The 25,527-nt window shown below is 37.2% G+C and overlaps 1 protein-coding gene and 2 long non-coding RNA genes across 7 annotated transcripts in view; 1 reads left to right on the top strand and 2 right to left on the bottom strand.

Annotated features, from left to right (window-relative positions):
* Positions 1-135: 135 nt before the first annotated feature.
* On the top strand, positions 136-25,527 carry LOC144644586 (uncharacterized). 2 transcript variants are annotated; one of them, XR_013569145.1, is made up of 3 exons: positions 136-360; positions 791-906; positions 25,480-25,527. It is a non-coding gene; the product is annotated as an uncharacterized LOC144644586 (long non-coding RNA). The 2 variants fall into 2 exon arrangements; XR_013569146.1 differs by lacking the exon at positions 25,480-25,527 and having other exon boundaries at positions 815-953.
* Positions 7,236-25,527, bottom strand: part of LOC144644577 (uncharacterized) — a 44,648-nt gene continuing 26,356 nt past the window's right edge. For 2 of the 4 annotated variants that reach the window (XM_078504095.1, XM_078504094.1), the window contains exons 4-6: positions 18,939-19,090; positions 17,597-17,719; positions 15,240-16,573 (exon numbers count right to left, since the gene is read on the bottom strand). In XM_078504095.1, the coding sequence (XP_078360221.1) occupies positions 16,445-16,573; positions 17,597-17,719; positions 18,939-19,090 (404 nt within the window). In that variant the 3' untranslated portion in view covers positions 15,240-16,444. Of the gene's footprint in view, positions 7,391-15,239; positions 16,574-17,596; positions 17,720-18,938; positions 19,473-20,317; positions 20,373-23,185; positions 23,239-25,527 lie in introns of those variants that run through there. The other 2 variants (XM_078504098.1, XM_078504097.1) reach the window with 2 other exon arrangements.
* Positions 8,825-12,634, bottom strand: LOC144644585 (uncharacterized). The gene is made up of 2 exons (XR_013569144.1): positions 12,418-12,634; positions 8,825-9,079 (listed from the first exon to the last, which is right to left on the bottom strand). It is a non-coding gene; the product is annotated as an uncharacterized LOC144644585 (long non-coding RNA).

Here is a 25,527-nt window from a genome sequence, read left to right as displayed (position 1 = left end):
AATGTGAGGTATTTACTCCATCATGGTCACATTATTATTTTCAGGCCTCGTGACGAGATTTATAATTATCATAATAATAAATCTCGTCACGGGATTAATAATAATAAGGTATTCTATTTTAAGCGTCTTATCGATTTCTCATTGGAACGGGAGATTTCAGCAGCAGCAATTTTGACTGAATGATTCATTTACTCCATGTTATTGGATCCATTGAAGTTGTTTTGGGGTTTCATCGAAAATAGTCCTGCCTGAAAAAGAACAAATTATACAGACAACTTCAACAAAGCAGTCACCCATAGAAAGGCCGCCATCTTGATTGTTACAAACAACTCGAAAAATGTCAACCGTTGCGATGATCAGGTAACTTATTTGTTTGCTGGTGACGTTATTAATTAGCTGTCCTGATGAGACAAAACTCTTCCCTATACCTCTCCTTCTATTTTGGCCAATATGATAAAATAAACGGCATGCAGTGCATGCAAAAGCGATGAAGTTTCAAGGGTCTTAACTAATTTTCAGGAAATTTGTCAACAAATTAAATCTGGCAGTTAAGCTTGCTATACGATATACGATACTTCTCTCGAGCGACCATGGTCAAACGCGGTGTTGCAATTGTTTTACACAGGCCAAGATGTATGTTTACTGAATCTAATATAACTCGTCAAATATAAATAAGTTTAAATTTTGTATTAGTCCTTTCTATTTTTCCACTAGTAGTTTGCTTTTTGTCCTACGCGGCGATTTCTTGTTGTGCTAAACTTGACTGTTCACGTCTCATTTATTTCTGTAGTTACCAATGCTCTTCGTTTCGCAGGATAATCGATGACGTCATACTGACGTACGCCATCGCTAAAAGGAGAAGTTCATTCCAAAACGGCACTTTGTTTTCTTTACGCCAACGAGAAGGTAATACACAAATATTTTAATCACCAAAACTTCAGCTTCCAAAGAGAATTTAAGAGTGTGCCCGTGAGAGAACAGGGCAGAACCAGGTAACAGGTGATACAGCTCATATCACCGATTTCGCCCAAACTTAGCATAAATGTTGGGTATGGTGAGCTATTTACTGTGACAAAACATCAGCTTAAAATATTTCATTCCCTTCAAGTTATGGCACCTTTTGCAAAAATGGCCATTTTTCACTAATTTATGCATATTAAATTAGATGACTTTGATTGACCAGTTCCACAAGAAAAAAAGACTTCTGAAAATAAAATTCACTGCACTATATTCTGTGGTTATTAGGCTTTAAGTACAATAATTCACTTCAACCGTCTGATTTGATTTCTTCTCCTCAAACGGTCTTTTGGAAGGTACACATTTCGTACTGTTGGAAATAGCCTTTAACTAGTGCCCAATATCTCCCATGAGCAACAACTTATATACATTATTCTTACATGGGTAATGAAATCCATCTCTAAACTTCACAAAAATGCCACAAAATGTCTGGGGACTTCAATATTTTATTAGTATTGAGGAACTAAACACACGTGACTTAACGATTTCTTGCTATTTCATCAAAATTCACCGAAACACAGAAGCCATTTATTTGCCTCAATTTGGCATAAAATCGGTACGAAATAGCTAATCAAGCATAAATCTATAGATAACAATCAAAATATTGGCGAAGAAAAGGCAGTTAGGACATTTTTCGGAGCGTTTTCAGAGCCGATATAATTCAGCAATGTTGTGATAGCAAATGTAAAAATAGCAGCGAAAGATTTTCTTCAAAAGCTCGCTCAATTCAACATTTAGGCACATCAAAGTTAAGAAACAAGAAAGTAATACTACATACATGCCACTTATCGACACACAGATGCTTTCTTTTGAAGAATTTGTTCTTCCTCGCTGCACTTCGATCCTTCGATCGATCTCAATTGACATGTACTGTTGCTTTGAGGCGCGATGAACTTAGCCAATACATCGTGGTTCCTTCTTCGTGAAAGGTGTAAACAGGTTGTCAATAAAGTCATTCAAAGAGCTGTTCAAAGTTCACGGAAGGACACTTTTCTCAGCCAGTTTGCATGAAATAAATTTAACTGGAAAATAAACAGCCGCCATGTTGAATTTCTACCTTTGAGCCTGCGGTTTCAGTCAGCGGTACGGTCGTTCACTGGGCATCACGCGTCCATCACGCGTGACCACACGCGCGATCATTTGCTTTCCCTCTGAGTGTTCGTTGGATGCGTTTGTGATGAAAATGAGAATATTTTCAAATTGTCGTAGGGAAAACTATTTCCTCCGCTACAGCTTGCGTGTTTACCGCAATGTGATGCTGAACAAACTCTAGGGTGCTTACCATTTGTTGGAGAGAACCGGTTGGAATTGAAAGGTTTCTTTCCAAAATTAGCAAACTAACCGAAATAGATGTCGCTTACCATTTGTAGCTCAGTTTCCTGTTATTTCTTTCCGAAGGATGGGTGACTAGAACTGGGAAACCTTACAAATGGTAAGAAAATTTCTGACGTTCCGTCAATTTCCGAAGAGATTTTACAGAAAAAATTCTGTTCCATTTGACTTTCACCGAAACAGAGTTCTTGATTTTTATGTTCAACGGTCGGCATGCACGGCAACCAAATCAAAATAATTGTTAATGTTCCAAAATGACGCTAAATGGCGGTATAAAACTGCTCCGACGTCTCGGCAATACTGCCTTTTTTGGGGTGGCACCCTGAAGAAGGCAGTATTGCCGAAACGTCGGAGCAGTTTTATACCGCCATTTAGCGTCATTTTGGAACATAAACAATTATTTTTAGCATAAAAAGACGCTACACAGTTAAACAAATCAAAATGTCAACGTCTCCCAGTTACTTTCCAGACATTTGTATTTTTTATTGCTTGCTCAAATTCCCCTCCCCTGGCGGAAATAGTGATTAATACCGCGCATAACGATTACATTTTTTGACCAAATTCCCCTACCCCCGGGGCATAAATGGGAAAAAATGAATAACTCAGCAAAATTGGAGAATAACGTTTACCACGGGATAAATCACTATCCGGTGGATAGCGAGGTAGGTTTTGTAATCATAGCAGGTGGTCTTTCTTGCGCAAGTGCTTTAGTTGGGGGAGCGTCTGTGCTGAACTGAACAAAGTATTCACGTACGAAATGCCTTTAGCGACGCAGTCTATATGGCGCAGCAAATATATACATTTATACCATGCCATAGAAAATACAGCCAATCAGAATACAGGAAAGCCGTTGTATATTCGACGGTATTCAACCCAACCTTCCCATCGTGCGCTGCGATTGTATTCTCGACGAAATTTAGTGAGCGTATTTTCTATGGCATGGTATAAAATAGTTACACAACACTTTCTCGTGGTATACTATGGAATATCCCACTTGTCACTTGTATTTTCTTGGTATACATACTCGCCTAAAGGCTCGTATGTATACCGAGAAAATACAAGTGACTCGTGGGATATTCCATAGTATACCACTCGAAAGCGTTGCATAACTAGTCATGATATCTATAAAGGTGTGAATGTAGAGAGAGAAAACAACAAAAAATAAAACGGGTTTCCCTCGCGTTGACCTCGAAGAAGACAGAAGACTACCTGTGCTGGTTGAAACATTAGCTAATAAGTTTTGCCGTCTTGCGTAGTCCTAGTCTTGCAATAAATTTGTTTAGTGTTAATGCCGGGTTTAAGCTCTTTAAAAAAGTCTGCATTCGCGTCTTTGTAACTCACATAGCCGCTTAAATCGAGTCGGTGATGAAGAAAATTATCATTTGAAGCCGCAATTCGTCACTTGCAATGTGGGCATTCAGGAGGAAAAATTTGTCCCCATAAATGCCCTTTTCTAAAACAAAACTGCAGTAATGACGTTTATCGGTAAATGGACAGATGGAGAAATTTGTGGGATCCCGAAAAAGAGAGTGGGGACAAATTCAGTCTCCTAGCTGCCAAAGTGTAATATAATATAGACGATTTGAACAGAGGGAATAGATGTACACAGGCCAGGCTGACAACCTGACCGCCATTTCTTCGAATGTCCATATTCACCCCCTCCCACACCTCCCAAAAAGACAGAAACAACAAAAAAAAACAATAAACATACTAGTTTTAACCTGATATAAGATGGAAAAAACTTGCTCCGATCATTTAATGGTTTCCGACATTTCAGAGCTCAATTTCAGAGCATCAAAACCGATTGCATCGCATACATTACACTGCATCCAGTGTATTTCTCATCAACTATTTATCAAAAAAATTCAATGGAGAAGTTGAAAAAAATTCTCACTTTTACAAGAAACGCACACTACTTATAAGGCTAAGATCAAGCCCCGGTTGTTCAGAGGGTAGATAACGCCATCCGCTACTTATTCCAACGAAAACAAACATTTACGGAGGAAAAGCAAATGAACACGCGTGTGTATAGCTGTGTATAGCTGTGTTAAGCTATGTATAGGTGTGTATAGCTGTGTAGGGCTAGGCTATGTATCCCTTCTATGAATATCCCTATATAGGATTTAGTCAAACAACTATATGATGACTACACTACGTACTTGCCCCAGTGAACGGCCGTACCGCTGACTGAAACCGCAGGCTCAAAGGTAGAAATTCAACATGGCGGCTGTTTATTTTCCAGTTAAATTTATTTCATGCAAACTGGCTGAGAAAAGTGTCCTTCCGTGAACTTTGAACAGCTCTTTGAATGACTTTATTGACAACCTGTTTACACCTTTCACGAAGAAGGAACCACGATGTATTGGCTAAGTTCATCGCGCCTCAAAGCAACAGTACATGTCAATTGAGATCGATCGAAGGATCGAAGTGCAGCGAGGAAGAACAAATTCTTCAAAAGAAAGCATCTGTGTGTCGATAAGTGGCATGTATGTAGTATTACTTTCTTGTTTCTTAACTTTGATGTGCCTAAATGTTGAATTGAGCGAGCTTTTGAAGAAAATCTTTCGCTGCTATTTTTACATTTGCTATCACAACATTGCTGAATTATATCGGCTCTGAAAACGCTCCGAAAAATGTCCTAACTGCCTTTTCTTCGCCAATATTTTGATTGTTATCTATAGATTTATGCTTGATTAGCTATTTCGTACCGATTTTATGCCAAATTGAGGCAAATAAATGGCTTCTGTGTTTCGGTGAATTTTGATGAAATAGCAAGAAATCGTTAAGTCACGTGTGTTTAGTTCCTCAATACTAATAAAATATTGAAGTCCCCAGACATTTTGTGGCATTTTTGTGAAGTTTAGAGATGGATTTCATTACCCATGTAAGAATAATGTATATAAGTTGTTGCTCATGGGAGATATTGGGCACTAGTTAAAGGCTATTTCCAACAGTACGAAATGTGTACCTTCCAAAAGACCGTTTGAGGAGAAGAAATCAAATCAGACGGTTGAAGTGAATTATTGTACTTAAAGCCTAATAACCACTGAATATAATGCAGTGAATTTTATATTCATTAGTCTTTTTTTCTTGTGGAACTGGTCAATCAAAGTCATCTAATTAAATATGCATAAATTAGTGAAAGATGGCCATTTTTGCAAAAGGTGCCATAACTTGAAGGGAATAAAATATTTTAAGCTGATGTTTTGTCACAGTAAATAGCTCACCACACCCAGCATTTATGCTTAGTTTGGGCGAAATCGGTGATATGAGCTGTATCACATGTTGCCTGGTCCTCTTATGGACACACTCTTAAACCCTATGAAATTCGAAAAAAAAAATCGAGGGCCGGCCGCCGCCATCTTGGAGTAACTTAGCAGCCCGGATGTATGCGTGACGCCAATAAGATCAACTTTTACTCTCTTAGAATTAAGTTTGTGCAAAAATGATGCTGTACATTTCGAAAAAAGCCAATACAAAATAAACAAGGAGTATGAATTATTTACTAAACAATGTTTGAACTTCCTGCCAAACTTCAGGTTGAGCTCTTTGACGTCACACATACATCGCCAGGCTGCTAATTTACTCCAAGATGGCGGCGACCGGTTTTCGATTTTCCAACTACTTCAGAAAAGGATTTCATAGTGTTTGAATACCCTTTGGAAGCTGGAATTTTGGTGACTTACGTATTTTTGTATAACCTCTTTGTCGCGTGAAGAAAAAAAAAAAGTACCACTCGCAAAGAAAAAAGCTGTGCTCACATACTTGCAAAGATGGAATCAAGTCCAGTACAGTGAAGCTGTAATATAACGTTAACTTTTATTTCTGAAGTATACGCCCAATGGCGATGTTACATATCATTGTCATACTAAAAAAAGTCGAAGTAGGTTAGTAAGTAGAAAAAGAACCAGTTTGATATTACACTTGTTGGTTATAATTAAGATGTAAGGTGAACAAGTCCGCTTACCCAGTTAATTATACCTATAACAAACCTCTCGGATTCCATTGCTCATTAGCAAGTTCTGTTTGAGGATAAGCAGTGTGGGCATCATCCCTGAATGGGTTTGGTGTTTTTCCATGGATGTCGAAAAGTAAAACTCGCCATTTTTTCCTCAGATTTTGTTAACTAAAGTTATAAGTAATTGCCAATGCCTGTCCAATTCGATTTGTTATATATATCGTAATCCTGCTTACAGTCAAAACAGCTCAAGCGTTTCTATCAAGAGTGAATTAATGAATTAATTAATGGGAATGTGAGTTCATACTTTGCTCCAATATTTCATTCTTGAATTAAAAATTTTAATTTTCAAACGGCAATTCGATTCAAAACTTGAATGTTGATTGGATTGTTCACGCGACATTTGGCCAGAATTTGCATTTTTTCGGCAACCGTCAAATGCCACACATGATGTTTTCTCAACATCTTCGGTTGCTTTTTCAACCCTATGATGTTACCAAAAGAGAGGCAAGACATTCTGATGCACTCAAAAGGCACAAAAACACTACTGGCAGACGAAAAAGTGGGAAAAATGTCGTTGACCCATTTTATGCAAATTAGGGAACCTTTTCAAATTCTCACGTGTCTGTCGCATGCAGCCAGACATTAAAAAGTCAGCATTCGAGTTTTAAATCGAGTCGCCGTTTAAACATTAAAACATTCAATTTAAGAATAGGATATTGAAGCAAAAAATGAAATCAAAATTCCATTAATGAATTCATTAATTCACCCTTGATAGGAACGCTTGAGCTGTTTTGACTGTAACAAGCTGGACTTAATGAGTAATTACTCGTATGATTACAGGCCGAATTGGATTCCACTCAATCCTGTTACCATTTTTAATAACAGATTTGGCTATAAGAAGTTAACAAGACCAAGAAGCAAGCAATGAGTTATCTAATTTTAATAAGAAACACCGAGGGTAGCATAAATGACAATGATCAGGACGATGCCGCCTATGATAGAAACTACATTCAGCCACTTGGCGATGTTTGAGTTTCTCAAGGCACCTGAGTAATCTCCTGCGTCATATGCGCTGTCCACCTGCAATCACAGAAAAAATTACCTCATTATTATTATTTTTCAAAGAACAATGTTTTGTTTTTGAAGTTTCGGCTCTTGAAATGAAAAAATAAATGAACAAATAAATAAATAAATAAATAAAAGGAAAAATATATAGTCAATCAATCAATCAATCAATCAATCAATCAATCAATCAGACAGTCAGTTAGTTCGTCATTTCTAACATAACATAACTTTTTTCTTCACAGCTTTTTATAGAAAAATTCAAAAAATTACAATTTTTTATGTTTATAGTTATCCTTCCTTCCTTCCTTCCTTCCTTCCTTCCTTCCTTCCTTCCTTCCTTCCTTCCTTCCTTCCTTCCTTCCTTCCTTCCTTCCTTCCTTCCTTCCTTCCTTCCTTCCTTCCTTCCTTCCTTCCTTCCTTCCTTCCTTCCTTCCTTCCTTCCTTCCTTCCTTCCTTCCTTCCTTCCTTCCTTCCTTCCTTCCTTCCTTCCTTAAATAAGGTTAAGTCTCCTTTGCAACTCTTATTCAGGTCATGTTCAAGGTCTTTATTTTTTCTTACCATACAAGAGAACACAATTGCTGCTAAACCAATAGGCCAAAAGCAGAACATGCAGGTGGCTGTTGATAAGCCAAGCCAACTTCGAGGACGAGGATTCGCCTGCACGACGACAGTTTGGGTGACCTAGGACAGGGTAACAGGGAATGATTTATCAAAATACAAAAAAAAAAAACAGGGAATAATTTTACTACTAATAAATAAAATAACAACCTGTTTAACCACCTTGTGCAATAGGTCAGTTCTTATCTTTGTATTTTATTTCTCCACTTCTTAAAACTTTTTCTTTGAATTCCCATACAATTCTCATATTATCCCGGTTTGTTCTGGCCAGAGAAGTAACTTGACTTGGTTGAAAAAACAGTTAGAATAAGAGAAAGAAATGCATAAGTCGCATATTGGTTTCCTCAGCATATTGTGTTCCACATAAAAGAAGTAAGAAGTAACTGATCATAATTCTTTTGTTAGAAGGTAAACTGCTCAACACTTTTAAAAAATTTCTGCTACAACCAATGTGGAATAAAAAGGTACCGGATCCTGGCGGATTCAGTAAGAACATTGTAGAGAATAATTAAAAAAATAACTAGATAAGTAAGGCTGACCGTACGGCTGGGATGATTAACTTCTAATATTTCGTCAGGCAGTGGAGAGAGCTTAGCTCATTTCAGCCTTACTCTTCTACTTCAGTAAATTTAACAGCTGTAGTTAACAATTATTCACCGAAGTGGAGGCGAATAGTACTTTTCTAATCACCTCCAAGTTAACCGATCAGCGTGCGCAAAAAGCACTATTCACTTGTGTGGTATATACTAACAACAGACAGTCGAAATTCGTTCAGACGGTAATTTTTAGACCTTATAACTGTTTTCAAGAGAGGATCCTCTCTTGCTGTTTTCCTTTTTGGTAAGCTGTCAACTTTGTTGGTCTTTATACCGTGGATTATATAGCAGTTACCGGCGACGAGTGCATAACACTAAACGGAATAAAGTTAACCATTTGTATTTGTAACGGAACTTACAGGCATGGGCACATTGACAACAGTGGTCTTATCAAGTTGGTTAAGCTGTGGTGGGTAACCTGGCTGTTGAGGTGACGTGTAACCGTATTGAAGTGGGTAACCTGCTTGCCGTGTGTACGGTTGAAGCTCCACTGCAAAAAGTAATAAAAAGCCTCGTTGTAACTCTTCGTAATTCTACGAAGCAATGCTCTAAGTTTGAAACGTAAAAGTTGCTGAAAAATATCTGTAAATGTACAACAAAAATGACTGAATGAATACAAATCGAAAGCAGCTAGCATTGAGCATTTTACGGGAGGATCCAAAAATTGACACGATGTTCTTCAGACTGAAAGTGAAAACAGATTTTCACCAAAAAATTATAGGATTAGCATATTTAGTGAAGCTTGTGTCTATTTAATTGGAGAATGCCAATTCCAATGTCATTTCCAGCAGGGCCAAGCCTTCGCATCAGCTGCTGGGGATCGGAGACGAATTCAAAGAGGCAATTTTTCGTGATGGTGTAATCAAGCACCACCGACAGTGAATTATGTGGGGAGATCTATCTCTATTTTAAACAAAACCCGACAATTTTTTTAGTTTTGTAGACATGTTTCGACAGAAATATCTGCCATCTTCACTGTGTTTTGAAGAAGCGAAAGAGCTGAAAAAAACTGAAAAACCAGTGGCCTCTAATATGTAATACAATTAAGAACTAAAAAATAATGGTTAAAATCTAAAATCTATTACTATTATTATTGTAATTTTCTTTACTATTTATACTTTTTTGTAACCTTCTTCAAATCACACTGAAGATGGCAGATGTTTCTCCCGAAACATATCTGAAAAACGGGGTTTGTTTAATTTTGATTCATCGCTGCTGTTACTCTGATCTATCTCTATCGTTTTCTCCACCCGTAAAGCTATTGACAGTTTCCTTGTTCTTTACTTCAAAATTAATTTTCTATTCTTGCTCATGGAATAATGGTTAATTATTTGTCCCTTTATAAGAAAATGAACGACATAAACCGTTTGAAAAGTATCGGTTGATAGTTTCTTTTCCCGAGAGAGTTTTCTTGGCCACCGCAATGAAAACATAAAGCGGAGTCTAATCTTGCGAAGTGCCACCCAATGCGGTAGGATGTTGTGTATAAGTTTAAACTGAAAAATACTTCAACAAGAAGTTCCGCTATAAAAGGGATGGCATCTCCCACATTTCACACTTCTCGGGTGCGAAATGCGAATTTGTACTTTTGCCGAGTCGTGGCACGTTGTGGTGCCGAGCATCCTTCAAGCTAAACAAGCATTGAAATGTCATGAAACCAAGATATATCATTTACAAAATATGAAAAATAGCTTCCTGAGGTTTAACAGAATATTCCTAGCGAAAATGTGACACATTTTACCAGTAACAGTTGTGGAAAATACGCAGGTTGTTTGCCAGTTGTTTACGCTTTGATGATTGACTGACAACTGGGCGTGAGAATGGCCAGGCCAGGCCCCTTTTATACCGGAACTTCTTGTTTAAGACGGATTCCGCTGAAACAGGGGGGGGGGGGGGGGGAAGCAACTTCCCATACATTCTCTTATATGAAATCTGAGCGATGCTCTCACAACTTGCAAAGCAATCATCGGGGCGGTAGTCAGCGGATGTCTCTAAGGCGCATGAGCAGCTCCTTTCTTTGTGAACTTGCCAAAACAATAACAACATGGGACCAGTGATAGAGTTCGATTTTTTTATTTATATAGTAATAAAAAAGACTTTCTAAGTTTTGTCTTTTAAGCAGCGAAAATTTCTCCGGAAAGGTTCTTGGTGTCAATATGTGTTGTTTGTTATGAAATAAAACCATCACGGGAATGGTAATGAAAACGTGGCGATCGAATATTCCCGCGCCGGTCGGAGCTATTGTTCTTGCTCTATTGTTTCGAGGTTGTTTGTTGACTTAGTCTTTCTTTGTTTTACTTCATTTACAATCCCCATGTGGGCCAGTTGAAAATCGTGGTACAAACATTTGCATTTCAGCACGGAAAAGTAGCACGGCATCACAAAATTCTGCCTTCTTAAAACTACACGACGATGACCAAATTTTCGGATAAACACGCTGCGTTTAGATTTTTAGTTAAGAGAATTGAACCCCTTTATAATAAGTGATTCCACGGCATAGCAGCTTCCATTTCGCGGGAAAAGATTGCCTGTTGCATCATCGTCCAAAAACCGCTGACTACATCGTGAATTGATCGCTTTGCAAGTTGTGAGAGCATCGCTACTCGGTCCCAGACCTCGTTTCTTTCCCCCCCCCCCTGCGCTGAAAGTTCTAGTGATGAGTGCAAAAGTTAATTAACTAAAATCTACTCACAGCATGTTAATAGAGATTAAAACGCGCGTTATTATGTTTTCAACCGACGTCACTGAAACGTCCATTTTAAGTTAACTGAAATATGGAGAACTTCAAATTCGTTTTTCTCTCGCGGAGACAGACTAGACAGCTTCACAGCTAAAATTTCAATAAGTTTTTTTTAATTAACTGTATTAAAACTGTGACCACTCCTATGAGCTCTTTCTGGTAACTTTATTTTTTGCCTTTATTGTTCGAATGTTCAGCAGAAGCCGTCTTGATTGCGTTCTTTAGAAATTCTAAACGAAAGATTATGAATTTCATTTATTTTCTCTTATTTGTTAACGCCCAGCCTGCTTAGGCGATTGTTTGTTAACGGTTCCTTAAGTTTTAAATTTTTCATTTTTATTTTGTTTTTGTGTAATTAGACCGCCCTTTTAGCTTTTCCTTACTGAAATTGAAATTAAATTGTTTGCTTTCATTGAACATTATTGCCAAAAGGTGGACAGTGAATTATAATTAAGTGCATGCAACTGTAAAATTAACTAGTGGTAGAAGTTGCCAATTAAGTTAGTCAATATCGTCTAGTCTTGTATTGTCTTACCAAGAGCTCGAGATCATTACAAGTCTATTACACAAGAGATATACCCCTTTAAAGTTAGATTTTTCATCTTTTCTGAGGCTGTCTCAGTTGTTCTAGGGTCATGTACATAATGTGCGGCTGCAATTTCTCCTTTAGAGGAATTGGTCAAGCATTGTTTCGCGTCCAACGAACGCCAATAATGATAATGATAATAATGATAATGAATTTATATAGCGCATTTTTCATATATATATATGTTCAAATGCGCTGTACACATACTGTAATTTACTACACAAGGCCAGACCACAACACCGGGAGCTTCGTGCCCTACTCTTTGCGAATAGTGTGTGGGTTCTTTAACGTCCCCTGTACACCATTTGTTTCACTTTTAAGTATTTTGATCTTGAGCGAAAAAAAATAATAAAGAATCCTTAAATAAGACGAACAGGAGGGTACGTAACAAAGTGTTCTTTGGTGGTAAAACTTCGACTGGGCGTTTCATCCCCTTCTAACCATTTTTTCCCCTATTTTCTTGTAGCATGGAGGGGTATGTAAGTCTAAGGGTCAGTCATACCTGCTGTTCTGCTGCTATCCATCTCTTGAGTTCCACACAATTTATCTGTACTCTGAACCACGTTTTACCTTAAGATGAAATAAGAAAAATACGAATCCCATGATATATATTTATATGCAATAACTATTCATGATATTATAAGCAAGCCAATGAAACACCTACTGAAAGTGAACCAGCGTGTCTCAATTCAGTTTTAACACGTGCTTAATATTTCTTAATCGACGAATTTCATAAATAAACACAACAATTAGAATTGCATACAGTCAACTCTCGTTAAAGCGGACACGCTCGGGGCGTCGTTTAGTGTCCGTAATAGAGAGAGTCTTTGCATGCATTCCGTCTTTTTGCCACTGAATTTACACCCGATATTTCCACTGAAATCTCGACTTCAACGAAAAAATACACCAGTATTATCGTTCTTAATCTTCTAAACCAAAAGCGCTTATCTTTAGGGTGTCCCAATTTGTTGTCACCAATAATGGCAGTTTTTATTATGTAATAGGCCCGGGGGGGACTCCTATATGAAACGGACGGGGATGCTCGTCGGAAATTTTGAAAAAAAAAAAACCCCCTAAAAGAGACCAATCTGGGTGTGGCTCAAGCTTTTTTTGAGCCCTAAAAGATACCAGAAAAGTGAGCATATAATTAATATTTGTATATTTCTTCGTTTGTAACCCTAAACGAGACCATTACGGCTAAAAATATAGGCGTTTTGCCTGGAACACCCTAAGCGAGACCAAAAATCCGAAATTTACTACCCTAAGCGAGACGACGAGCATCCCCATCACTTTCATATGCGAGTCCCCCATCCCTGAGGTAATAGGCCAGGTTCACTGTCAAAATCAGTGATTTGACTCGTGAAATGGCGGAGGATGCGTATGATGTACTTCATCTTCGACATCTGTTGACTACCCAGATACCAGGGAGTTTTTCAGATAATTGAAAAGCGTCGAGTAAATATTTTTACAAGCTGTTACAAAGTTTGAATATTTAACAGAAAGTCGTGTAAACGCATCTAAGTAAGGGTTATTTACTATGAACGAGCGAGGGGGTCATGATATATTCACTTGGTACCGCCACGGGGGCTATGAAACGTAATAGTTATTCCCCTGGAAAGAACAAAGGAAACCGAGTGAAAAATAATTCGGTTGAATTTTCGTTCTTATTATTTTTGTGTCACGCGTGGATCACTCCACCAGCGCATTTCCTTTTATGGAAATGTTTTGATCAGTCCAGGGAGGGGGGAAGGGAAGAAAGTCGGCACTCTTCTTTGAATACATAGCAGTGCCTAAGAAAGACGTCATGTTTTCTCAGAGAGATTTAAATATCAATGACTGCGTGCGTGTGAAATGCGAATAGTCGCGGTGTTTGCGTTTGATGTTTTACGCCGCTGAGATGTTTTTGGAATTTTCAGCGAGAATTCACACCTAATCAGCTAATGTCTCACGTCACTGAGAATGTTTTGGCGGCGTGGAATAAGAAGCGAAAAATTTGTCACGGTTGAAATTTAACAACCAAAAAATGGGAATAATTTCAGAACCATTGGAGTTATTTTTAATTAGTATAATTCACAAGCCTTACTTTTGCCAGACTGGTCACCGTTTTCACTGTTTGTTGTTTTGATGTCCGGAAGACGTCAAAGAAGCAATCAAAATGCAAATAGCTATTGCGTTTTGTGCACGGTCAAGACCAAATCATGCGAACTAAACAATGAACTTTGTCAAGCTATTCACTACACCCTTAACAACCATTCGATAGCTACTGCGCAGTCTCGGTTGCCCGGCACCGCTATGATTACTTTTACAAAGGAAGTTTCTTCCCCCCCCCCTGGATCAGTCCAATGAGTGCGCGAATTTGGAGTCAGATGGTGCAAGGTTTTTTTTCACGAAATTTCATAATGTTATCATTTGTCGATCTAAAATCACGATTAGCGACAGAACCCAAATTTTAATGAAGCAATCCAGCAATCTATTTTCGTTTTATTTACTAACCGGAAGTCTTCTTGCAAAAAGAACGCCTTTTGGCCAAGAATAAGTTGAGACCAGCGCTTGTTGTTTTCTTCTGACCACGCGCTATTTACAAAATAGACTCTATGGTTCGGATTTATAAACTGGAAACCAATAGACTTAGATTTGAACAAAGAGGCTCCAACAATTTACGCTGCATTGCATCCCCAAGCCTGTGTTTAACGACACCTGTCGAAATCGAACAACTTACTGCGGTCGTGCAAGCTCAACCTCGTTCCCAGGGTCTACTCCGCTTTAAAGAAGGCGGCTGACAAGATCGTCATTTTGAAAACTCATAACCGAATAAACCCTGGGAGCGAGGTTGGTGTAAGCTGACATGAGACATTTTGACAACTTAAAATTTTTTTGACCGCTCTACCCGAGGCGATCTTTGTAGTCGTTTTACACCCCAGTCAAAAAGTTTGAAGATTGACTTCCGCCAAATACGCGCGGAAGGTACGTGCACGTTTTGCTGAACTCAGGTGTATCTGGGGTGGGGTGGGGTGCGGGCAAGGTGAGAGGGAAACACCCCGGAAAACTGGGTTGGGGTGTGGTGTGGTACGTCATATTTACTGCTTTTGATGGTAAGGTATATGACCATCGTTATCTTGTCACCCGCTGTTAGTTTTACCGGCTAAAAACCCCCGCACAATGGACCTTTCTTTCCTGGTACTTTTCCAAAAGCTGGGCCAGTTCAGCCAGAACCAGTTCTGCAAACTGACAGGTGTCATTTACGAACTGGCCTCAAATGACAAATGCTAAGAGTCTTCATTTACCAACTAAACTTTATTTCTCACCATAGGAATGTAAGGACACCTTAAATTTTATTTCTGTAAATTGTGTTTATACATACGTCAAACTGCAAAAGACTTTCAAACTACAAAAAGGTGAAACAAGTTACAACTACTTTGTGCTGTCGAACAAATCTAGAAAACAAGCCTGTTATACACTTTTTGATTACAGAATAAAAGGCTTAGAAGTCTGATTACCCAGTTAATCGTATCTATAAAAAAAATCTCGATTTTGATTGGTTCTACGCGCGCCTATTACATGTCGCGTAATCAGACCGAGATCACGTGGGTGTCCAATTACAGGTATCCAATTTGAGCAACTTCAAATTGGATACCTGTAATTGGACACCTACGCCATTTGCGCGTCAATCACATGCATATAAATGGGTTCTTTCTTGCTGTTTTCCCATTGTTTGCACAACCAGTTGAATTTTATACCATTGACTTTTTGACACTAAAAAAGACTTCCTAACCTCGAATTTTGTTATTGATACGATTAATTAGTAATTGGACCTCGTGTTGTACAATTCAGAGAGTAATCGTGCTCGTAATTTCAAATCGTCCTCGCGCTGCGCGCTCGGCAGATTTTGAAATTACTCGCCCGATTACTCCCTGAATTGTACTCCACTCAGTCCAATTACTATTACTTATCACAGCTATAGCTGTCCAATTGACCCAATTTAAGTATGCATTGGACAGTTTATGTGTCATGCCTGAGTTGGTTATCATACAGTTACACTGCAATGGATTCCAACAAGCAAGCAATGATTTAAAGTGCACCTAACTCCCGAAACAATACTTTCAAAATTGATTGTACATGAGTTAGAGAGTTGAATGGTTAAATATTTCTTCATCTCAATGTTGCGTTTTTAAGTTATGAAGGTTTATTTTTCCAATATGTTAATGAGTATGACGTCTACCCAGTCTTCATTCAATATACAGATTTTGACTGGTTCACACAAGCAGTATTCAAAAAGCATTATCATAATACTCGCAATTTCCACAATTTGTATTGTAAATCTGGTGTCTGGTAATGGCGAGTAAATAATGATATAAGCAAAACAAGTATGCTTAAAAGCCTGGGTAGACGTCATACTCATTAACATATTGGAAAAATAAACCTTCATAACTTAAAAACGCAACATTGAGATGAAGAAATATTTTACCATTCAACTCTCTAACTCATGTACAATCAATTTTAAAAGTATTGTTTCGGGGGTTAGGTGCACTTTAAATGCTGGTAGCAATAATAATGATGGCGATTGCGCCAAACAAGATTGACGATAAATTCAGCCACTTGGCGATGTTCGAGTTTCTCAAGGCGCCTGCGTAATCTCCCGAGTCATACGAGCTGTCCACCTGTTAATGACAGAAAAAAATAATCATTGTCTTATTACTTTCTATGGGAAAACCAATTTTGAAAAAAGGAGAACAAATGTCTTCATAATTGAGATTTTCAAAAACATTCACGGAGAACATCCAAAAAAAACACCCACCACAAAGAAAGGCACAAAAAAAAAGTAATTAATTGGTATATTTTGATAACTAGATTTTATCATTGCGCGCATAAATAATCACTGATTTTATTTGATCTTTTGAAATTTCGCACAAAAACAGAAAGATAGATAGATAGATAGAAGATAGATAGATAGATAGATAGATAGATAGATAGATAGATAGATAGATAGATAGATAGATAGATAGATAATAAACTTTATTAATGTGTCAAGGCCACATAGCCTGGGAAAATCCCATACTAATTTGGGGACACAATTAATAGGTATTAAAAAAAATATGTAAAAAGGGAAATTAAAGATACTTAGAGCTATATAAAATATTTATGATAATCAGATATTAAAAAATTATTTATAAAGAGAATTTAAAATACTTAAAGCTATATAAAGATAATTATGATGAGCAGATATAAAAATATGTAAAAAGAGAATTAAAAATACTTAAAACTGTATAAAATAATTATGAGGAGCAGCCAGGGAACAGCCCTTGCAGCCATCATCTATTATATGAGCAGAGTAATATCGTATTTGCGTATCTGTTTCCTAAAAAATATTTAAAGTTTCAGCTGATCTTATGTCTGGGGATAATTTTCCCCACAATTTTGGTCCAAGATATCGCAAAGAATGTTTACCATATGTAACCGTATTGAAACTTGGTGTGGAAAAGTCTGACTGTCTTAAAGAGTATCACTGTCTTAAAAAGTATGAAAATTCAGTTGTTTTGAGTCTGCATTGTGATAAACTTTACACTGCCAACATCTGTTCCCTCGCGGCTGGGAAGACTGTAGTTCTATCTATTCTACAGTGGAAGTACTCTACTTCAGAACTGTGATTCAGGTCATGCTTAAGGTCTATTTCTTTCTCTTACCATACAAGAGAACACAATCGCAGCTAATCCAATAGGCCAAGTACAGAACAGGCAGGTACATATTGATAAGCCAATGTAATTTTTAGGACGAGGATTTGCTGGCACGACGATGGTTTGGGTTGCCTAGGACAGAATAACACTGATGAAAATAACACGTAGATTTGTTATGATAATTAAAAAAACCCAACTCTTTGAGCTGTCTTGCGTTATAAAGTTTTTATCTCTTATACTTTAATTTTTTTTCTTTTGAATTCTAATATAATCCTTATATTAACACTACTTTGCAATAGTAAATGGCGGTCACAGAGTGGGCTCGAGTGACCGGCCCGTTGTTTACCTGTATTATTATACATTGTAGTCACTATCTGTCTTCTCATTGGCTAAGAGCTTACAGTTAATTCTGAGAATCATCGCAACCTACAGATTAGTGAATAATCTGCTAGCAGATTATTCACTAATCTGTTGGTAGGGCGCGCAATGCAGGATTTCCGAGAGAAGTGTGGGACACATCTGGCAGCGAAGGAAATTCATAGTTAATTCGTCGATTCCCTTCTTCAACCGAGCAAAACATTTACCTAAACACAAAATGATCGACAAAGATTGCGGAGGAACTATTCCACGAATACGTTGAGAGAAAAGCATCCAAAAGCAAGACGACAAGTAGGAATTAGTAGAACGATTTAAGTCGGGTTTTTATATTTTTACTTTTAAATTTCAAAGTAAACGCACTGAGACGTATGTAAAGTGCGTGCTAAGAACTGTTATTATTATTATTATTATTATTATTATTATTTTTTCCAGAAAAACAATGTATAATAAAACAATTATTCATTTCGGTTTTTGTGATATCCGGAATAATCAAGTTCTCGGTAAGTATTATCAGCCTCAGCCTTCGGCCTCAGCTGATAACACTTACCTCGACCTTGATTATTCCGGATATTCCAAAAATCTCATCCAATAACTGTTTACTAATCTTGAAATAACTTTAAACAAGCAGATATTAGGGCCCAGTGGTTCAAAAGAGGGAACGTTAACCTTGGGTTGGACCTAACAGTCATATAACAGGTTAAAATGTCTTAAAAAATTCTTCTCGCATTGTCCATAGTGGGAATAGAAAGAGTTATGGGTTAAAAGCTGTCAAAGCACGTTTCAAAACCTTTTGGATTTCTGACAATATGCAATAAGCAAATATTAAAGATGCAAAGTTTAATAAAAGTGTAAATCCATTAATTCTTTTGTGAGGGTAAAAAACTGAAAATTCTTTTATTAGTGCCAGTCACGGCGTTTGCTCAACAAGAAACTGAACAAAGCTAAGCGGCTCTTTTGTTACAAAGAAACTTACAGGCATGCCCACATTAACCACTGTGGAGCTTTGCTGGACCTGCTGGATAGGCTGTGGTGGATAAACTGGCTGTTGGGGTGAGGGGTAACCGTATTGAGGTGGGTAGCCAGGCGGAGGCTGCTGACCAGGATGAGCTGGGTAACCAGGCTGAGGTTGGTAACCCGAGCTGAGTTGGGTAACCAGGCTGAGGTTGTGAACCTGGTTGAGCTGGGTAACCAGGCTGAGTTTGTGAACCTAGTTGAGCTGGGTAACCAGGCTGAGGTTGGTGGCCTGATTGAGCTGTGTAACCAGGCTGAGTTTGTGAACCTAATTGAGCTGGGTAACCAGGCTGAGGTTGGTGGCCTGATTGAGCTGGGTAACCAGGCTGAGGTTGGTGGCCTGATTGAGCTGCCGTGTAACCAGGCTGGGTTGGTAGCCTGGCTGAGCTGTGTAACCAGGCTGAGGTTGTGACTTGGTTGACCTGTGCAACAAGCTGAGGCTGTAGTCCTGGTTGAGCTGTGTTAGGTTGTTGCTGTGTGTGGGGTGGAAGTTCCACTGCAAAATTACATTATTGAAGGATAAAATATGTTTAAAGAGATATGATGAGTGGCTCAGGAAATAAATTTAAATTATTTGTTCTTTCGAAAGTAAATAAACAACATAAAATATAGAAATTTTGGTAAAATGTTCAATGCGTAATATGCATATGGGATATTCCAGCGCCATTCTCTACACAAGGATGGCAAGTTAATAATAAAAATAATTAAATTACCAAGAGATCAGTTCACGGAGTCACGTATCTAATACGCAGCTTCAGTTTTTTTTTTGGATTTTTACTTTTTTTTATCCCTTTTTTTTCTTTTCGGGAATTTATCAAACTATATTTGTGTTACACAAATATAACACCTCAACTCTTCTATCTTAAGCACTGAAACCGAATCTCTTTTCTTTTTTAAGTGAAATCGAATCTTAAAAAAAGATATATAGTTTTATTAAAAACTAGCAATGGTATATTGCAATTCCTGCGTTTTGATTGGTTAACAGGTAATGGTATATGAGCTCATATGCCATTGACACAAACATGGTAGCTGATACGCGCCAACGAAAACAACTTGGAAGCTCAAATATTGCAATTCTTTGGGCGTTTTTAATAAAACAATTATTCCACTCGCGCTTGTTGGATATGAAATCATTTTAGCCAACTCGGCGCTACGTGCCTCGTTGGCTATCTACCATCTCATATCCAACGCGGCTCGTGGAATAATTGTTAAGTGTAAAACTACAAACTTGTGTTTGCCCTTAAAGCTCCTAGTAGGCGTCCCATCCACTTCTAATCACTCGTTTACTCCCTCAAGCATGGCGCATGGAGGGGCGTATGTAAGTGTGAGGGCCAGTCATACCTGGAGGCATTTTCTCGCTGCTATCCATTTTGCTATCTATCGAAATCACGTTTACCTGAGAATGAAAAAAGGAAATATAAATCCTGTGATCTTTAATTTTCGAATGGCATCATCATGATGTCATTAACCACGTACACGTATGCAAAATGTCAATCTTCAATCTTCATATTCTTCTATTGAGAGCTTTTACCAGGAAATGTGCCTAAAACTAACATTTATTAGATAGATAGATGGATAGATAGATAGATGGATAGATAGATAGACAGATAGATAGATAGATAGATAGATAGATAGATATCGTTTATTAAAGCTTTAAAATTACAGCTTAAAAGCTGAATTGAATAAAACTCTACAAATATGAAACGCTAAAAGGTGATCTGTACATTAAAACAAGTCAATAAAGTAAATGCCATTAAGTTAAAAAAAAAACAAGTAAAAACAACTATATACAAATACTAATTAAAAAAGCTGTTTTTCCTAGATCATTTTAGTACAATTAGGAAAATACTAAGCACATTAGCGTTTCTGTGACGTCATGAAAATTTGTGAAATGGAGAAATTTGAAAAGGGTGGTTCCAAGATGGTGGTTACATGATGGTAAATCCATGACAGCGGTTGCAAGATAGGTGATTTTTATAAACGTTTGACTTTTTTCTCGTCATGCGACCTCAAAATGGGCACGAAACTGCCTATAAGATATCCCTTTTTCAGCACCAGTAGAAATCATTTAAAAACTCTGTCACAATATGATAATTTTTTCAAAAATTTCTTGGAAGTTTTTTAAATTCCAAGAAACAAAACAAAGATAAATGCCGGCTTTCCGACTGTAACAACATTCTGTGAGAGACATCGATTTATTTAATTTTTATTTTATTTATTACCAACCAATAATCCTTTTGTAAATTAGCTCGTTCAGCTTTTGTTTTTTGAGAATAAGTCGTGACTTTTGCCCTTTAATCTTCACGCATTTTTGTAAAAGATTTGCATGCCTCGGTAAAGTAAAGCAATAACGTATGAAATATATATATATTTTTTTGTCGTATCGCCGATTATTTCTCTATGTAACACAAATGTAATCCTTTAACGGAAAGCACAGCTTCTAAATGATTGGATTTTCTCGCAATATTATCATTAGAAGGCAGGCGCAATAACAACACCAAACTTGAACAATAAACAATCGTTGTAAATAATTCGATGAACCTGGATAAAGCGTCTGTGAATAAATTTATTTGAAACACATCCTTAACTACTGAGCTTTCTCCAAGTTTGATAAGTAAGCTATATTTTAACATGCCTTCTGATATAACTTGCTGTTGTATACAGACATATATTTCAATTACACTCTTTTTTATGCAAGGAACGTCTCTTTTTTGGCCGAGGCTGAACGTTGTTATCTTTTTTGAACATTTCAGCGTAGAATGTTCTTAAAATGTTCTTAGTGTTAAAATTTAAAAAAAAAAGTGGTATTGCAATCAATTCATTCCTAACCGAAATGTACTGACCTGTTCACGTCAGCAATGAGTGATGACAATGTCAGTTTCAGGTCAGGATTTGAATAAAGATGTACATGTATTCATTTCATATCATACGTATATTTGTCACTTTCAACAAAGAGGAAAGATAAATTCGCGCACTTAATGATATACTATACTAACACAGGATCGATTCTCGGAAAAAGATCAGAACGGGTCTCCTTGTCATTGCAGGTTATATCTTGACAGCTAGGTTATTTAATGTTGTTACTCCTTTTTTAATGTAAGAAACTTTTTTAAAAGAACGTCGGGCTGAAAGAAGGCCAAAATTTAAGAACATCCTAAGAAATAACCCAGGTTCGAAATTTGGTTAAGAACCAATTTTATTTTATTTTTTATTTCATTTTTTGTTTTAGATATGTAAAGGTATATTTTGTACACATTGTAAATATGGCAAACTCAAATAATTTTTAATTTGTTACCCCCGCTGACTGACTTATAGTTTGATGGCAGTTCTTGTAATGCTTCTTTACAACATTTTACTTCTGTCGACTTTTTTGTTACGTGCACAGGTATTTGCAATGTATGCGTAATTTGTTGCTTTTTTGCTTGCTTCTAAATAATTTAAAAATAAAAAAAAAAACTTAAAGTCGCTCTTAGGGAAATTTTAACCTTGGGTACGTTAATAAGATTAGATGTCCTTAAATTTTGGCCTTTTTTCAGCCCGATGTTCTTACAAAAAGGTTCTTATATTAAAAAGAGTGTGACAACATTTAATAACCTAACTGTCAAGATATAACCTGCTTTGACAAGAAGACCCGTTCAGATCCTTTTCCGAGAATCGATCCTTTGTTAGTATAGCATATCATTATGTGCATCGCTAAAGTTCGTTTCCCTTTTTTCAACTCGGTCAACGCTATACCCAATATCACTAATGTTCGCCTATAAAATCGTCGATCTGTTAACTTTCTGCGCCACTTTAAGACTGTTACAAATTGATTGATACACAGACTAGTTCTGGGACTAACTAATGTAAAGCGAAAAACATGTCACCGTGGTTTACCTTTCATATACGCAAACACAAACTCAGTAAACCCGCGCAAGCGTTTGGAAGTCTAGTCTGTTTAAAAAATGGTAACTGCAGCTTTAAATGATAGGTATATAATCGTTTACCCGGGTACCAGATTTGTCGCAATGATTTCCAAATTTATGGTTTAATTTATTAATTTGGCAAAGCTCAGCAATCGTAAACACACATCTGTGGATGAAACACGTGAAAATTGTAGGTTTTTTTTTTTGTAAATCTATAAGTTACAATTTACTCAAACAGGCACCTTTTTGTATGGTATCTTATTATAGTTGAAAATTACCAGAATTAACAGAATAGAAGCCTTACCTTTCTGAGAAGAGATGACAAGTCTAAATGCGAAACTGGATTTGCAACGCGGAAACAAAACTGATACTAGAATAAATTAGTTCTGACTAGACAGGTTGTAAATACAAAGCACCACCTTGAATAAATAATTTGTTAATAAATTGTGAGCTAGATCGAAAGGTTGTTTGCTCTTTCAGCCTTCAACTTCGTTGACTAACAAAAACAATTATTCCTTTCAAGAGAACATATGGTATTTCCTTTAACCGTGATTAGTCATTGTTTTTTAGGTGTGAAACGTGAAATAGCTGTCTTATTACTCGTGAAACGCTTTTTGTAAATAGCCGTGATTTTCCATAATTATTATTACCCGTAAAGCCATGATTGAGTTTTGTACTTTAAGTCATGAAAGTAATTTTACAACCTGCAACCAAACTGTCGTGAAAGATGAACTGGAAAAATAAAAGAACTTGTTCGTGGCTTTTTTAACTAGAGTTCAAAACTTATTATTGGAAAACACATATGTACGCTCTACGGAGATTTACTTATAGACTCGACCGCGGTCTAACGATAGAGATATGTCAAAAACAAGAAAAGTACTTCAAAGATAATGTTCAAATTTTCATTGTTCAAAGATCGATACATTACCGGTATTCCGATGGTTTGCTCAATTGTTTGCAGCTTTATTAGCTTGTTGAAACAAAAGTATAGAGCTAGCTTCACTGTGAATAGAAGATCTCATTGGCGCACAAACATTAAGATTAATTAATTTAATTTTAATTTAGTTAATCCCTTTTTAATTTTAATTAATTTTTTGGTGACTAAGTTCGGTATCTTGAAGGCGCTGACAAACTTTATTTTATGCCGATACGAAGTTTTGAAGTGTTATTCAATAAAATAAAAACCACACTTTTCAAGTGCCTGTTGTCGGTTTCAAAGTATGCGTTGTCCGTCTTAGAGAGGTGTCTGCCTTATATAGGGAGTTTAGTTACAGTAAAATGACTGAAAAACGGCAGGAACTATTTCCAGGTGTCCGTCTTATGGAGGTGTCCATTGGAAAAGAGTTGACCGTATAGCTTTCAACACTTTTTTTTCTTTGAGGCAAACTTAACATTTTCCTTTTTTTTTTTGAATGCTCGTCACAGTTTTGGATCAAGCTTATTTCCAAGTCATTTGTAAAATCACTGTTTTGTGGACCCCTGGATTTCTTGAGTCTCCAAGGAAAACGAAATTCCGGAATAAAATTACAGTGTTCGAATGAGTAAAGCAAATCTAAGGCAAGCGGCGATTTTTGGTTCGAGTTAGCGGAGGTTCGAAAAAATCAAGGGTTAGAGAATTTAAAATTGCATTGTATAAAACGGTTAACATTTGTGCATTTATAGACGGACACACCAATCCTGTTTAAAATAAACCAAACACAATTGACGCAATAGCTTAGTGAGGGTCAACAGAATAGATTGCATGATGAGCCTAAAGAGCAACTGCGTGGGAGGCCACACGCGCATTTTTATTGCTCTCTTTCGTCTGTTTTTCCTATGTCGGTTGTCTCCTCTCTGTCTTTACACAAAGCTTCCAGTTCATCCTTCATTCAGAGAAAGAGATGTTGTCTGTCCTTTTCTGCGGTTGACTGTGGTTGCTCACAGCGCGACCTCGTGCATTCCTTAGGGTCGGGCCTGCATTCAATTGTGAGGAGAAAGGATGTGGATCACCTCATCCTCTATTGACTTTACAATCTTCGCTTGGTGCCTGTAAAATGTGTCATCATCCTCGAACAGTCAAAAAAGCACTTGGAATCACTGGCGGTTGTCAAAAGGCCTATCACGGTTTTCGACGCCATCTAGACGAGTAGGCAAAGCGGCTAGAAATTACAGTGTTTGTATTGGAATCCGACGGCAGATATCTTCTACAAAAACTGAAAGTTAAGATACTAGGAAAAAGCTTTTATTCGCTGAGTTTAAAAAATAAAAGACAAATGTCTGGAAAAATTAAAAACGTAACTAAACGCTTTCTAGCCCAGCTACATCCTTTGACCTCGGTGAATAAAAAAATTTGCCTAGTATCTTAACTTTATAATTCATAAGTTGTCCAGAATTCAATTTTTGTAGAAGATATTTGCCATCGGATTCAGTCCCGCAAAATTTGCCCGTTCCATTTTCGCGAAATTTAGTTCCTGTGAAAATAAGTAACAATAAGGTAACTAACTTGATAATTGAAAAATCACTCAGTGACAAGCGAAAAAAGCACATAACTTTGAAAACCTAACCTAAAAATCTGCTGCTCTATTTATATCGTCTTATTTCCTGTTCATTTGACACAAGTCGATGGAATGCCCACCTGTCAATCACCACCTTAACAAAAATCAGTCG

Source organism: Oculina patagonica, chromosome 2, assembly GCF_052425735.1.
Source record: "Oculina patagonica isolate OP01 chromosome 2, crgOcupat, whole genome shotgun sequence".
Classification (NCBI taxonomy): Eukaryota; Metazoa; Cnidaria; class Anthozoa; order Scleractinia; family Oculinidae; genus Oculina; species Oculina patagonica.
This window is presented reverse-complemented; position numbering and strand designations above follow the sequence as displayed.